Raw genomic sequence first — 12,407 nt, forward strand, 5'->3', positions numbered from 1 at the left:
GGAAGCTTTTCAGCCTTGTTCCTCAAAAACATGAGTTCTCAAGCATAGAACTGGAAGACAAACCAATTCAATGTACAGACACAACTCCTCAGCAGGGAGGGTGGACTAAGTTACAAATGGTCTCAAAAGCACTTCTAGCCTTTATCGCAAGATCAGCCTCTTTCTAATACACAACACATAGGAAAAACGCAAGTCTAGGCATATAGTGACTGGAGGGCTGAAGGTGACTATGGTCTCTTTTGCCTTGGAATCTGTAAATTACATGACCTTTTAGAAACCAGAGGGAGTATGTATTGGGTTTGCGTGGCAAGGTTTTGGTAGTGGGGGGGGGCCTACAGGGGTGGCTTCAGTGAGAAGCTGCTAGAAGCTTCCCCTGTGTCTGACAGAGCCAATGCCAGCTGGCTCCAAGATGGACCTGCTGCTGGCCAAGGCTGAGCCCATCAGCAACGGTGGTAGCACCTCTGGGATAACAGATTTAAGAAGGGAAACCTGCAGTGGGGCAGGAGATTGAAATGTGAGAGAAATCCCTATGCAAATACCGAGGTCAGCGAAGGAGGGGGAGGAGGTGCTGCAGGCACCAGAGCAGAGATTCCCCTGCAGCCTGTGGTGAAGACCATGGTGAGGCAGGCTGTCCCCCTGCAGCCCATGGAGATCCATGGTGGAGCAGATATCCACCTGCAGCCCGAGGAGGACCCCACGCCAGAGCAGGGGGATGCCTGAAGGAAGCTGTGACCCCGTGGGAACCCCATGCTGGAGCAGGCTCCTGGCAGGACCTGTGGCCCCGCAGAGGACCCACGCAGGAGCAGTCTGTGTCTGAAGGACTGCAGCCCGTGGAAGGGGCCCATGCTGGAGCAGTTCATGAAGAACAGCCCGTGGAAAGGACCCATGTTGGAGAAGTTCGTGAAGGACTGTCTCCTGTGGAAGGGACCCCACACTGGAGCAGGGGAAGAGTGTGAGGAATCCTGCCCCTGAGGAGGAAGGAGTGGCACAGACAACATGTGATGAACTGATTCCAACCCCCATTCCCCATCCCCATGCACTGCTGGGGAGGTAGGTAGAGAATTTGGGAGTGAAGCTGTGCCTGGGAAGAAGGGAGGGGTGGGGGGAAGGTGTTTTAAGATTTGGTTTTACTTCTCATTCCCCTACTCTGGTTTGATTGGTAATACATTAAGTTAATTTTCCCCAAGTCGAGTCTGTTTTGCCCGTGACGGGAACTGGTTGAATGATCTCTCCCTGTCCTTATCTCAACGCACGAGCCTTTTGTTGTATTTTCTCTCCTCTGTCTAGCTGAGTGGGGGGAGTGATAGAGTGGCTGCGTGGTGCTTAGTTGCTGGCTGGGGTTAAACCACGACTGAGAGTAAAAACCTGTTTCTTCTACTGTCTCCAAGATGCCTTATATGCCTGTGTGCTTGCATCACAACAACTTCTATAGGCAGGTGTCGTGCCTCAGAACTTTTGGCAGAGAACTTGAGACGAGCAATGAATCCACAGATTTCCCCTTTTTCTACTGTAGCTGTGTATTCTTTTCTAGTGTCTTCTGGTTATACACCTTGCTTATCTATTCCATGTAACTGCAGGGGCATTTGGTGCCTAACAGGTGGCAGTTTGGTCTCCTTTGTCCTCTGCCAATGGCACATGGAGTTCAGCCACGTAAGGACTAACATTTCTCTAATTAAAGTCACCAAGACCAGATTAGAGGTACATGAGTGAAATATAACATGTCATGACAAAAATTACCTTAATGCTACAAATGACTGGAAGATGCCACAAAACCCAGCTAAACATAATCCATTTTAACAGAAAACATAAAAGCAAGTACCGATACAACCCTAGAAAGTGAGTTACTCTCCAGCAAGGAACCCAGCATAAAACAAGAAATAGCAAAACTAAATGGCTGAACTCTAGACAGCATAGACAATGCAGAGCAACAACAAAAAAGGAAGACTGAATGCAAACTCTAGAATTCTGCAGAGGGGATAAAGAATACAATGTTCTTGGACCTTTTTTTTTTTTTAATTCTCCACTTTCCTGAAGACTCTCCCATTCCCCTCTAGCAAACATACCAACTGGTTTTACTCATTCAAGAGCAGTTCTCTTAATAATTTTATAGGCTTCTTTCTAACCTTGTATGTATCTGTAGGATGAAATAAAAAAAATAATAATCAGTGAACTGAATTATGTGGCTGTGTAGCTGCCTCTGAAAGACTCACGGCTTTGAAGCAATGTCCAGAAAGATACACTTTACGGAACAAACAAGCAATAAGTTGGGTGTTTTAATGACCATTCTACACTAAAATACTGAAGGCCTAACAACCTTCTTTGCCTTTACTTCTAAATGTTAACTACCAGAAGTTGGCTCAGCATCTTCCTTCTCTGGCCGCGAGGAGAGCCCTATCTGTGCTAAAGGTAATTAATGTTTCTTCTTCAACCAGCCTGTGAGAAATCTTACTATGTGTCACTCCCATAATAGCAAAGAGTGCAGCTTTCTACTTGTAAAAAGATAAAAGCATTTCAAACAGGGTGATGCCAGAAATCTCTGTACACTCTTATCTGATGGAAATCACAGCACCCATCAGAGTTAGTACATACCTTGGCGCAGAAGCAGATCGTCCCGTAATAAGCATATATAATAAACACAGCCAGGCTGGGCATAATGGGGACGAGGAATCATGGGAACCTCCTGGATGAAAGAAGGAAAAAAGGAAGGAAATTCTGAGATGCCCACCATGATCAGTGCAAAAATGGGGCTGATACCCTTTTGGAAACATGCAGAAGTGCACAGAGAAGAAGAATTGACACTTAATATGATTAAGCCTAAACCAAGGAAGCTACACTATAAAATGAGAATCCCACACTGGTCTTGCCAATCTCAATAAATATAAATGCAAGAGCTGCTTTAGTTTGTAACTGTAGTAGTGAAGAGGAGACTTTTTTTTTTTTTTACCCTATTCACAGATCGAGGTTCACACTGCTCACACAAGTAGTGTTCAACATCAGAATTCACACCCATACAGTCACAGTGCTGCCAGACCTAGAAAAAGATACATCCCAGTTAGAAATTCCTATGATAGATTTTATTTACCAGTTGCTTTTTCTCAAAAAATATTAAGGAAAGCAAGAAAACAAGCAAGGAATTTCAAGATTTCCTTTGAACTATTTCACACTATGTCAGAAGACAGACAAGATCCCCATGCAACTGTTTGTGTAGAAGCCCCAAATTGTTGAAATTAATTCTGCTCGCCTAAAGACAGGAGTTGTTGGCAGTTTCAGAAAAGTGCTAGCTGCTCTATATAGAAATGCAAGTTGCATCTCCTCTGTGGAAACAGAATCTCTCAGCTCTTTTGGAGAGGAAACGAAGGTCTGAAGAGGTAATTAATGCTACTAGCTACATGGAAACTGCTGGTAAAAGTTCCACTGGTTATGGAGAATAGAAAAAGAGTACCAGACTCCATTTTGTGTTCCCCCTGCCTCACCATGCACTTTTCACACTGGATCATGAGTCCTTCATCTTTGTAAAGGCCACAAATGCAACGGATCACATCCTCATCCTTCTCATGCCCATTTTCTTTTTCACAGACCGATGTCTCACTGCTGTCAGCTTCACTTGCTGTTTCTCCCACAATTTCATCAATTTGGGCAGATGCCTCATGGCGAGCGTTATAATATGCTTTCCGTAGCCGGCATACATCACGCCCGGTTGGAGATTTTCTGCCATAATATTTCTGAATAAAAACAAAACAAAGAATCAAAAAATATTTTTTTTTCCAGGTTCCATGCTTTTGGTGCATTCCTCCTGTCTGCATGCACCGTTAAAGGTGTCATCACTAAAGCTGCATCCAAAAATGTGGTATACACCTGTCCATCTACTTCCTTATTTTGAACAGCAGGTCCATGTATCTTACATATGGCACTGAATAACAAGGTACCTCTGCCAAAAGGTACTGAAATTTCATTAGGTTAGCTGTTCATGCATGTTATTGACCTTCTATTTGTCTGACCTAAGGCAATCAAAAAGCACCAAGAGTAAGCTGAAGCAAATGAATTGCTATCAATGTGATGATCCGTTTGTGATGAATGGACAAGTTTTCCTTCTCTAAAATATTTTTCTTCTTTTATTACTGTAACTCAGCAAGAGCATTAAATGAGGGTATATCCCCACTGTCTATGCAATAGCTTTAAGGCCAGAGAGAGCCTCACCTCTGCATTCCGGAAGACCTTCAGCATGTCCCCATCAAAAGCTTCCACAGTTTTATAATAGCCAGTCAAGATCTGTTTCTCAATTGTGGCAAGGTCCAATGGGTCAGAGATCTTTTCATAATAGTCTGCATTTCTAAAATGGGAATGTATGCACAATGTCATTTTCACTAGCAATTCAAAACTGTGCAAATCCATTATAGAAAACTATGGGTTGCTCTGAGAGGCAAGTACTTACTTTTTCTTTGGGGGTAGGTTCAGGAGGGGAGCTGCAAGAGCCTGCCTGGAGGAATCTGCAACAGGAACACACAGCTTAGCAACACTTGAGTAAAACTTAAAAAGACAAGTAACTAACAGCACTCAGTCTAGGTTAAAAAAAGACTCTTCTACTATCTATCTGAGGCACAGGGAATTGAAATGCTTTTGCATTTCTAGAAGTTGGTTGCTGTAATCAGACTACATGTATCAAAATGGAGGATAGTTTCCCTGCAATTCTGTCAATTGTACCATTTTGCTGAACTACTGAAAATTCAATTTAAAAGGATAGCAACATCTGCAGATTCTGGTGGCAGAGGAAAGGGTTGAGGATAAAGCAAAGTCATTACTGGTAGCAGGAGAAGGGCAGGGGGGGTGGGAAAAGGAAGGTTATTTAACATCCTGAAATAAAACTCATTTTTCTCTAGTATTTTCTATTCAGAGTCCATTGTTCCAGAGGCTGAAAAAGTTTCCATGGAGATTTTTTTAGGACTGTCACCTTCACCTTTGTAGGATATGATGCTATCACATATTTCCTTGAAGATTTGTGCTAGGCGGGCAGCACGAGCCACTTCAATATTCTCTTCAGCTGCAGCCAAGCGTCTTGTTCTCACAGAGCGGGAGGTCTGAAGGGCTGAAAACTGGGTCATGAAGACATCTGAAAGAGGGCAAAAAAGAATTCTTTCTAAACAAAAAATTAAAGATCAAATTTCTGACCCAGCAACTCCATCACCAATTATTAAAATTAACATGTTTTCTAAGCTACCATAACAGTAAAAGGCTTCAGTTTCATATTCCTAAGTTGGCTCTCACTGCTTACAGCTCATCTAAATGGTTAAGCTCGTTATCTAAGTATTTTATGTTGGTGGAGCAAATACAGCATGTCACTGAATTCACCCAAAATACTCACTTCCAACTTCTCATGTACCTGACAGTGAGGACCAAATCCTGCATGGCTATGAAGATTATGGTCCTATGAATAGAGTGCTATTTTTGAAGCAGGATTAATAAAGTTTTTCTGATAGTCATATTTTGTCCCATTCCCATAACTGACTACATGCCAAAAAGCTTTGTTTTCTAAAGGCCTGAAATCCATTCAATTATGAGGATAAATGACACTTTTCAAAATCAGCGCAACTGTTTCTTGTCTAGGGATATAGAAAGCAGAAGACAGCCCTTCTCTGTAAGGGTGCAATCATGGAAAACATTAAGTATCATCCTCCTCCTCCTCTGATAAACCACTCGATGAAACGTGAGACATGACAATTTTTACCAGGACTTGAGAGACATCAGGGCTGTTGGAGGAACACAAATGAATCCAGCAACCAGACGATTAGTTTATATAGTACAAAATTCTCATTCCTAAGAAAATAGCATTAAGTTTTTCAGAGGAAATTGCAGAATGCCATAATGCAAAAAATACATTGAAACAGCAAAAGAGCTTGTCTTACCCTGCTATGTAAAAATAAGGGCATACAAACACATATATAGGTATTTTTATCTGTATAGCATTCCCCGTATGTATTACAAAAGGTATATGGATCTTGTAGTAATGCTACATTTGATTTATACACAGAGTGTACTTAAACTCTTCATGGGCATGTCATACAGGTTCTCAAAGTAGCAACCTGAGGAACCTGTGTTGGCCTCACCAGATTTAATGTTGCCATCATCCCGACAGATTCCATTCCAGCGGTTGTATAGTGATGTGGTATGGATATTGTCACTGACATGCTTCACTTCCTCTTGTTTTTGTCGAATCTTTTCCCAGTTTCGTACCAAAAATACATGGTGTTTTAGCACAAAATTCCTACAGAAATTAGAAAAGCATTAAAAAAATCACCTTCTTACTGTAAAATTAATTCCTTAATGTGTCACCTTCTTACTGTAAAATTAATTCCTTAATGTGGGGAAAAAGACAGATATTCAGAGGTACACTTCTGTACCTTCTCTCAGTGGAGAGGAGTTCCACCCTAGCTGGTGAAAGGAGAACTAGGAACTGCTTACTCAGACATTTCATGATGCCCTATCTTATAGATAAAAAATAATTTCAACATTTGCACAACACTCCATTTCTGAGGAAAATCCCACTGAAATCATTCCTTACCTTTCTCTGTTAGACATGGGCTTCATCTGAAGCTGTGGTGTCAGCCTTGTTGGTGCATTCACACTTTCACTGGGTTCCTCTGGGATGTGGCCCCTCTGGAAAACAGATAGGAAAAACTGTGCCAAGAACTTAGCAAAGCAGTAAAAGTAGTTCCCGAGACAGAATCTGTAGTAGCTCTCTATAGCATTTCTCTATAGTATTTCTCTGAAGTTTAAAATACACAAATACACAGTTTTTTGGTCCAATGGCACAAACTGATTTCCTATTAACCTTTATCCACCAAAAAAGCTGTCTTTACTACTTACTCTCTTCTTTAGTTTGTGCTTTGACTTCCTTTTCTCTTTTGACCGTCCAGGCCTTCTGTGGGTGCTCACAGGCTGATTGCTTTTGCTTGAAAGTCCATTCATTCGCTGACTTTTACCCCCAATTATTCCTCTGCATTTGTCAAAACCACATTTGCAGAGTTGCTTTGGGGGAGAAAAAAAAGAAAAAAAAGAAATCTTTTAAATAAAACCCAAAACATTTAGATTATCTCTCAATATTATAAAGAGCCTGTTCTGTGAAATACAACACAATAGGTTTTATTAATTGACCTTCAACTTTACAGAACTGTTTGTCCTTGATGAGTTTTCTCAAGGTCTTGCAATGTGATCCTCACCTGTTTTTCAACGTTAAATGAATGAAAATTGTAGTCGTAAGTCAATTCAGTACCAGCAGGCATGTCTTTAAGCGCGTATAATCCAATCCGGTAAACACCATTAACAGACCTGCAGGGAAAATACAATAAAATATTCCCAACAATTAAAAAGAAAATTGTCTTCATCCATGTAGTGGAAGTGTTAGAGACAGGAAACAATACTTCTGCTGTGCCCTGGATTATGCTTATTCTTCATTTGTACTGCTCTCGTTTATTTCTTACAATAAACTTTGAAGACCAAAAAAGTGAATACCGTATTTACAAAGATTTGGAAGTTGTGCTTCAAATAGAGAAACTACAAACCACATTGGCTATCACGGCAGATCTACTTATCAACCGCCAAGATTCAGGCCCTCACCCTAAACCAAAAGCTTACACTGAACATCATACCTTGTTTCACAAAATGCACTAAAATTAATTGCCTCTCCAATTCTTTTACTTATTTTTTGTGTTGTATTTTTAAATTTAAAACTTGATTACTACTGCTTAAATCCACTAGAATTATCTGTGAATCACAAGCTACTCTGCTGTACTGCCACCACAGCTGATTCTTATTACAACCATCTGCTATTTCACTCTAAGTTATTCACTACAAATTTCTCAGTACTTCCTACTAGTCTGGCACTGGATTTCTTCTGATAACACAGTACTGATATGACACAGGGTACGCTGAAATCAGACTACTTCCCTGTTTGCCTGCTTTAAAAAAAAAATATTTGAATTGCCAGAAGGAAAGAATATATACACATAGATTATTTTACGGGATCACCTAGGCTTCAAAATTAGTAGCAGGTTAACAGTATGACAAACAACAATGTTGGATTTGCCTTGCCAGAAAACTTAAGATCCTGTCTCCAAAACATCCAACACTTGAAAACATTACATTGCTTGTGCAATGCAAGCATGATAGCAAATATTATTTACACTGTTCAGCTTGATTCCCCTCCCTATTTGAGATCAGATTCTCTTAGATGATCTGGTTATCTGTATCTTAGTCACTGGTATACCAGTCTTCCAGTAAACAGAATATATTTTTCTTACCATTTCTGCATCTCACAGTTAGGATTACAGCTGTGGTTGATAAAACGAGCCTCATTGCCCATACGATAACTATCTATCACCATTCCACTGTCTAAATTCAGGCAGTAATGATCACTGTGATTATGGTACTGTTCAATCATCCGGTTCCTAGGAAGCAACACAGGAAAGTTATTTATGATTCTGCTTGTTGCTGCAAAGCAAACAGGGAGTAACACAGTAATAGCGCATTCAAGAATTCTGAGAGAGGGTTTTGAAGAAAAAGCAATTATAATCTTTTATATTTTATAGAGCTGTACACCTAGAGATGGAGGAAAACCATTATTATACCTATTTTTATAAGTCAAGGCCATTGACAGAGCTTGGATTAGAATTTAGAAATTTGCTCTTCTGGAATGCTCCCTTTTGGGTTCTGCAGATTATTTGTACACATTTCATGTTGATAACCTGTGTATGGAAGAGAAAATGCAAGTATATATTCTTTGGTGTGTCTATGTATGCATGTGTACAACAATCAGCTTCTTCCTTTCATTATCTGGGACTGGACACAATTTCTGGAATTTACATTCATGGATTACAGCTACCTCTTTTTAGCAAGAGAGCAACAGTAACAGGAGTCAGTTGTGTTAGCAGTTATCTCTGTATGAGAAGACAGCGTTTGTCTTCTGATGAAGCTCTAAGAGTAGCAAGTATGTCCCTCCAACCTCAATTATCCTATGATGCTATGTCGTGAACAAGACTACAATTGCTTTCTTTGGTTATTAATGCTCCCACTTTTTCTTTTCATACCTATCTGCAAAAGCTCATTTCCCTTCCTGCCCCATTCTGCCCCTCCATTCTACCTTGCACAGTTCAAATCCTGCACAGCACTCATATCAAATTCACATTCACTCATGACATTTGGCATTTACAGAGCAGATGTGGCAGATGATGCATTCCAAACACTAATCATTCCTCTCTATTTGACTGAGAAAAACTTGGGTGATCAAAAAAGCTGAATTCTAAGCCTTCATTCTGGTGGCTGTAACCAGGAAAGCATTCTTTTTTTCCCCTTAACTCTCCCCTTTTTTTCTAAGGATTTCCCAGCAATGATAATAGATGCTAAAGTCATTTATTGAGCCTTCCATGCTAAAGCAGCAAATAAATATTTCTACCTGAATTCTTGCTCACTAACAACTTCTCCCAGATATTCAATGATAAACTGTCCTGCTTTCAGGGGTTCTTTGGTACGAATACCCCATCCTTTCTCCTCAGCCCGGAACCTTTCCAGGCACTGCACCCACTCATGCCTCTGTATCCGCTGATTACAACACTGTTCACCACAAGGGCAGGTGTTTGGTGAACACTCCGCAAAGATCATCCTAAAATAAAAAACAAAGAAGTTAAAGGAAGGTGAATAGCATACTCTTAGATCCATCACACAAGGGGAAAAAAAGAAAAAAAAAAGAAAAAAAATTCCTCTGTTAAACAAAAGTTATTAAAGAACTAAAATGCTTCTTGTTTTCAAGGTATAATTCACTCCAAGACTCACAGCTTGGCTCTCACTGCTATTCAAAGAGCAAAATGGAGCTTTTAATAGGATCTTCCTCTGAAGAAAGAGGTAGGGGAGCATATGTGCAGCAGAAAGTTACCCTGTATGCTCTGTAACAATACTTTTATTACTGGGGCTGCATCCAGGACAACTCTTAAGATATTATTGTCTTATCATAGTCAGTCAACCAATTTCTAACCTGTTAAGACAGTCCTCCACACAGCCCTTTCCATTGTCATCGTCTGGTTTCTTACAATTGCAGGTAGTGGCCTCATAGCCAGAAAGAGGCTTGACATCCACATAGACATCTGGAGAAACAAACAAACAAACAAACCCAAACAGGGAAAAGAATTCTTTCCAGATGAAAAAAATAGAACTATTTATCTACAGTATTTTCATTCCAATTACATAAAGCAAAAAAGAAGGTGGAAGAGTCTTTGGTAGGACGAAGAGCATGACAGAAAAGAGGGGTGTCATGTGAAAATTCCACAGTTAACATATTTTAGTAATAAGACTTTACTTACTAGAACGGATTTTTTTATAAAGTGGGACATCTGGCTTTTTATACAACTAAAAGGAAGAGAAAGAAAATTTTAATACATTGCATAAGTGCATCTGTTATTCAAAAGAATCAGGGAAATTATGTTCTGTACGTACGTAACAGTTTTGTACCCATTACTAGAAAATACGTCTGCATTCTCTTCTTTAGGCTCAGACTACACTAGCAAATAGGTCAAAAAAAGTACCTGAATAAGTAGAACTTAGGCTTAATGAGTTAGCTGAGCAGTTCTTCTAACATATTGTTTATTATTCCCATACTATTTGAACAGAGCAATATGGACAACAGATATCATGAGGACAGACTATTCTGAACAATGCTGTTCTTTTCAATACTGAAGAGTAATTATTTAAATCCACTTTGGAGAAAGAATCTGTGGTGGAATTACTATGTGCCAACGCTTAAAAAAGTGAAAAAGAAAAAATAAGGTGCTTATCAAAATGGTTGGACTCAATGATCTTAAGGGTCTTTTCCAATCTAAATGATTGTGGTTCTATGAAAACTGTGACTATAGGTAGGAGCCAAGAGAAATGCAGATTCATCTTCCAATTAAAGAAACTTCATCTGCAGACACAGATGACTGGAGGGAAAAGGGAAGCTTAGATCACATTTTGTAACTTCATATATATTCCATGCTTTCAAACAAGCTTTAAGGAATAATTTCAAATTATTATGTATTTCACACACATTTACTGCATTAACAGCCTTCCCTCAGTGACATATGTAGCAGATAGGCACTGAACAAACCATATAACCTATACAACTATTGTACAAACAAAACTACTCTGTAAGGGTTTTCAACATTCTAGGTAGGTATGGAAAATGTCAAGGAAATAGATGATGTATATTTATTATTTATGTAATATTGCATAGATAAGATAGGCAGATGTAAGTAATCTTCAATACATGACAAGAAACTTCCTCAGCTGAAATGTCAACAACGATCATTACTTTAAGATTAGATTTTGGTGGTATTACAAAGACTAGCTGGAGCCACAACCACCTGGGAATTTGCCTTGCTCATTTACATGTCTGAGAGTGCTTTCTTGCTGTAGAGCTGGGGACAGATTTACCCTCCAGCCTTAAATCCTATGTTAAATGACTTGGTGGAAACTTCTCAGGGAAAAAAATATTCCTATTTTTAGGTTTGCACATATTTAAAGCTCTTTAAAAAGAATGAGACTGTTAAACAGTTTCTCCTCTTTCCTCAGTATGAAAATTTCAGCTTGTAAGTAAAAAATAAATTCCACTCTGCTGGGATTGATCCAAGAAAAATAAGGCCTGAAATTTCTCAGTGCCGTTGGCAGTACATCTGAATTCTCCTGAGGCGTGTCTAAAACCAGATCATTGCAGAAAGCAGGCACACTACCAAAATAAAAGTCTGCAGCAAAATTAATGACTTTTTTCAGCAGAAACCCATAGGATTGCTATTTTGCAAGAGATGGAATAATGGAAATTATTCACGTTAAATACATATGCAAATCCTTTTCTTCCTCATACAGTGACAGCAACAAGAATATTCACCAATATACAGGATATATAAACATAGCTTTCACATAAGAATCCTGCTATTTTCCTTCTAAGACTTCTGATCATAATCTTGGCAACCCAGTAACTTTTTATCTCGTACCTGATTGTGTTTCCACTGCCAGAGGATGTCGTAAGGCAGCTGGAAGTCAATTCTCTTTTGTCTGAGATACTTTCCTGAAACAAAAAGGTTTGTAAGTTGCACGCACTCATATTCACATATCCTCAAGAGGAAAAAGAGCTGCTCCCAGGCACACCGCCAAATTCTGATAGGGCCTCTCAATGTCTGAAAGTCAAAAAGGCAGAAGAGCAGAATCCTTCCAGAACATATTGTTTGTTAGTGGCAAGCACAGGGAAGAGCCCTCCACGATGCTATGTTTTGCATTCTACTCTGTTGTTGTACTCAGGTTTAAACCTTTATTGACCGTAAGGAAAGCTGCTGTCTTAGATACAAGATGCCTGGTGAGGTAGGTGGCAGAGGGGAGCTGCCTTCTGCATT

At 39.7% G+C, this 12,407-nt stretch overlaps 1 protein-coding gene across 4 annotated transcripts in view; it reads right to left on the reverse strand.

The window, feature by feature from the left end:
* Positions 1 to 12,407, reverse strand: part of ASH1L (ASH1 like histone lysine methyltransferase) — a 64,629-nt gene that overhangs the window by 9,948 nt on the left and 42,274 nt on the right. For 2 of the 4 annotated variants that reach the window (XM_041126275.1, XM_030026202.2), the window contains 15 exons: positions 12,012 to 12,085; positions 10,347 to 10,392; positions 10,022 to 10,130; positions 9,446 to 9,652; positions 8,295 to 8,441; positions 7,215 to 7,323; positions 6,862 to 7,023; positions 6,557 to 6,651; positions 6,102 to 6,259; positions 4,955 to 5,107; positions 4,433 to 4,487; positions 4,198 to 4,330; positions 3,474 to 3,722; positions 2,945 to 3,031; positions 2,590 to 2,680 (listed from right to left, as the gene is read on the reverse strand). In XM_041126275.1, coding sequence (XP_040982209.1) covers positions 2,590 to 2,680; positions 2,945 to 3,031; positions 3,474 to 3,722; positions 4,198 to 4,330; positions 4,433 to 4,487; positions 4,955 to 5,107; positions 6,102 to 6,259; positions 6,557 to 6,651; positions 6,862 to 7,023; positions 7,215 to 7,323; positions 8,295 to 8,441; positions 9,446 to 9,652; positions 10,022 to 10,130; positions 10,347 to 10,392; positions 12,012 to 12,085 — 1,875 coding nt within the window. Of the gene's footprint in view, positions 1 to 2,589; positions 2,681 to 2,944; positions 3,032 to 3,473; positions 3,723 to 4,197; positions 4,331 to 4,432; positions 4,488 to 4,948; positions 5,108 to 6,101; positions 6,260 to 6,556; positions 6,652 to 6,861; positions 7,024 to 7,214; positions 7,324 to 8,294; positions 8,442 to 9,445; positions 9,653 to 10,021; positions 10,131 to 10,346; positions 10,393 to 12,011; positions 12,086 to 12,407 lie in introns of all 4 variants that reach the window. The other 2 variants (XM_041126274.1, XM_030026201.2) reach the window with 1 other exon arrangement.

Source organism: Aquila chrysaetos, chromosome 9, assembly GCF_900496995.4.
Source record: "Aquila chrysaetos chrysaetos chromosome 9, bAquChr1.4, whole genome shotgun sequence".
NCBI lineage: Eukaryota > Metazoa > Chordata > Aves > Accipitriformes > Accipitridae > Aquila > Aquila chrysaetos.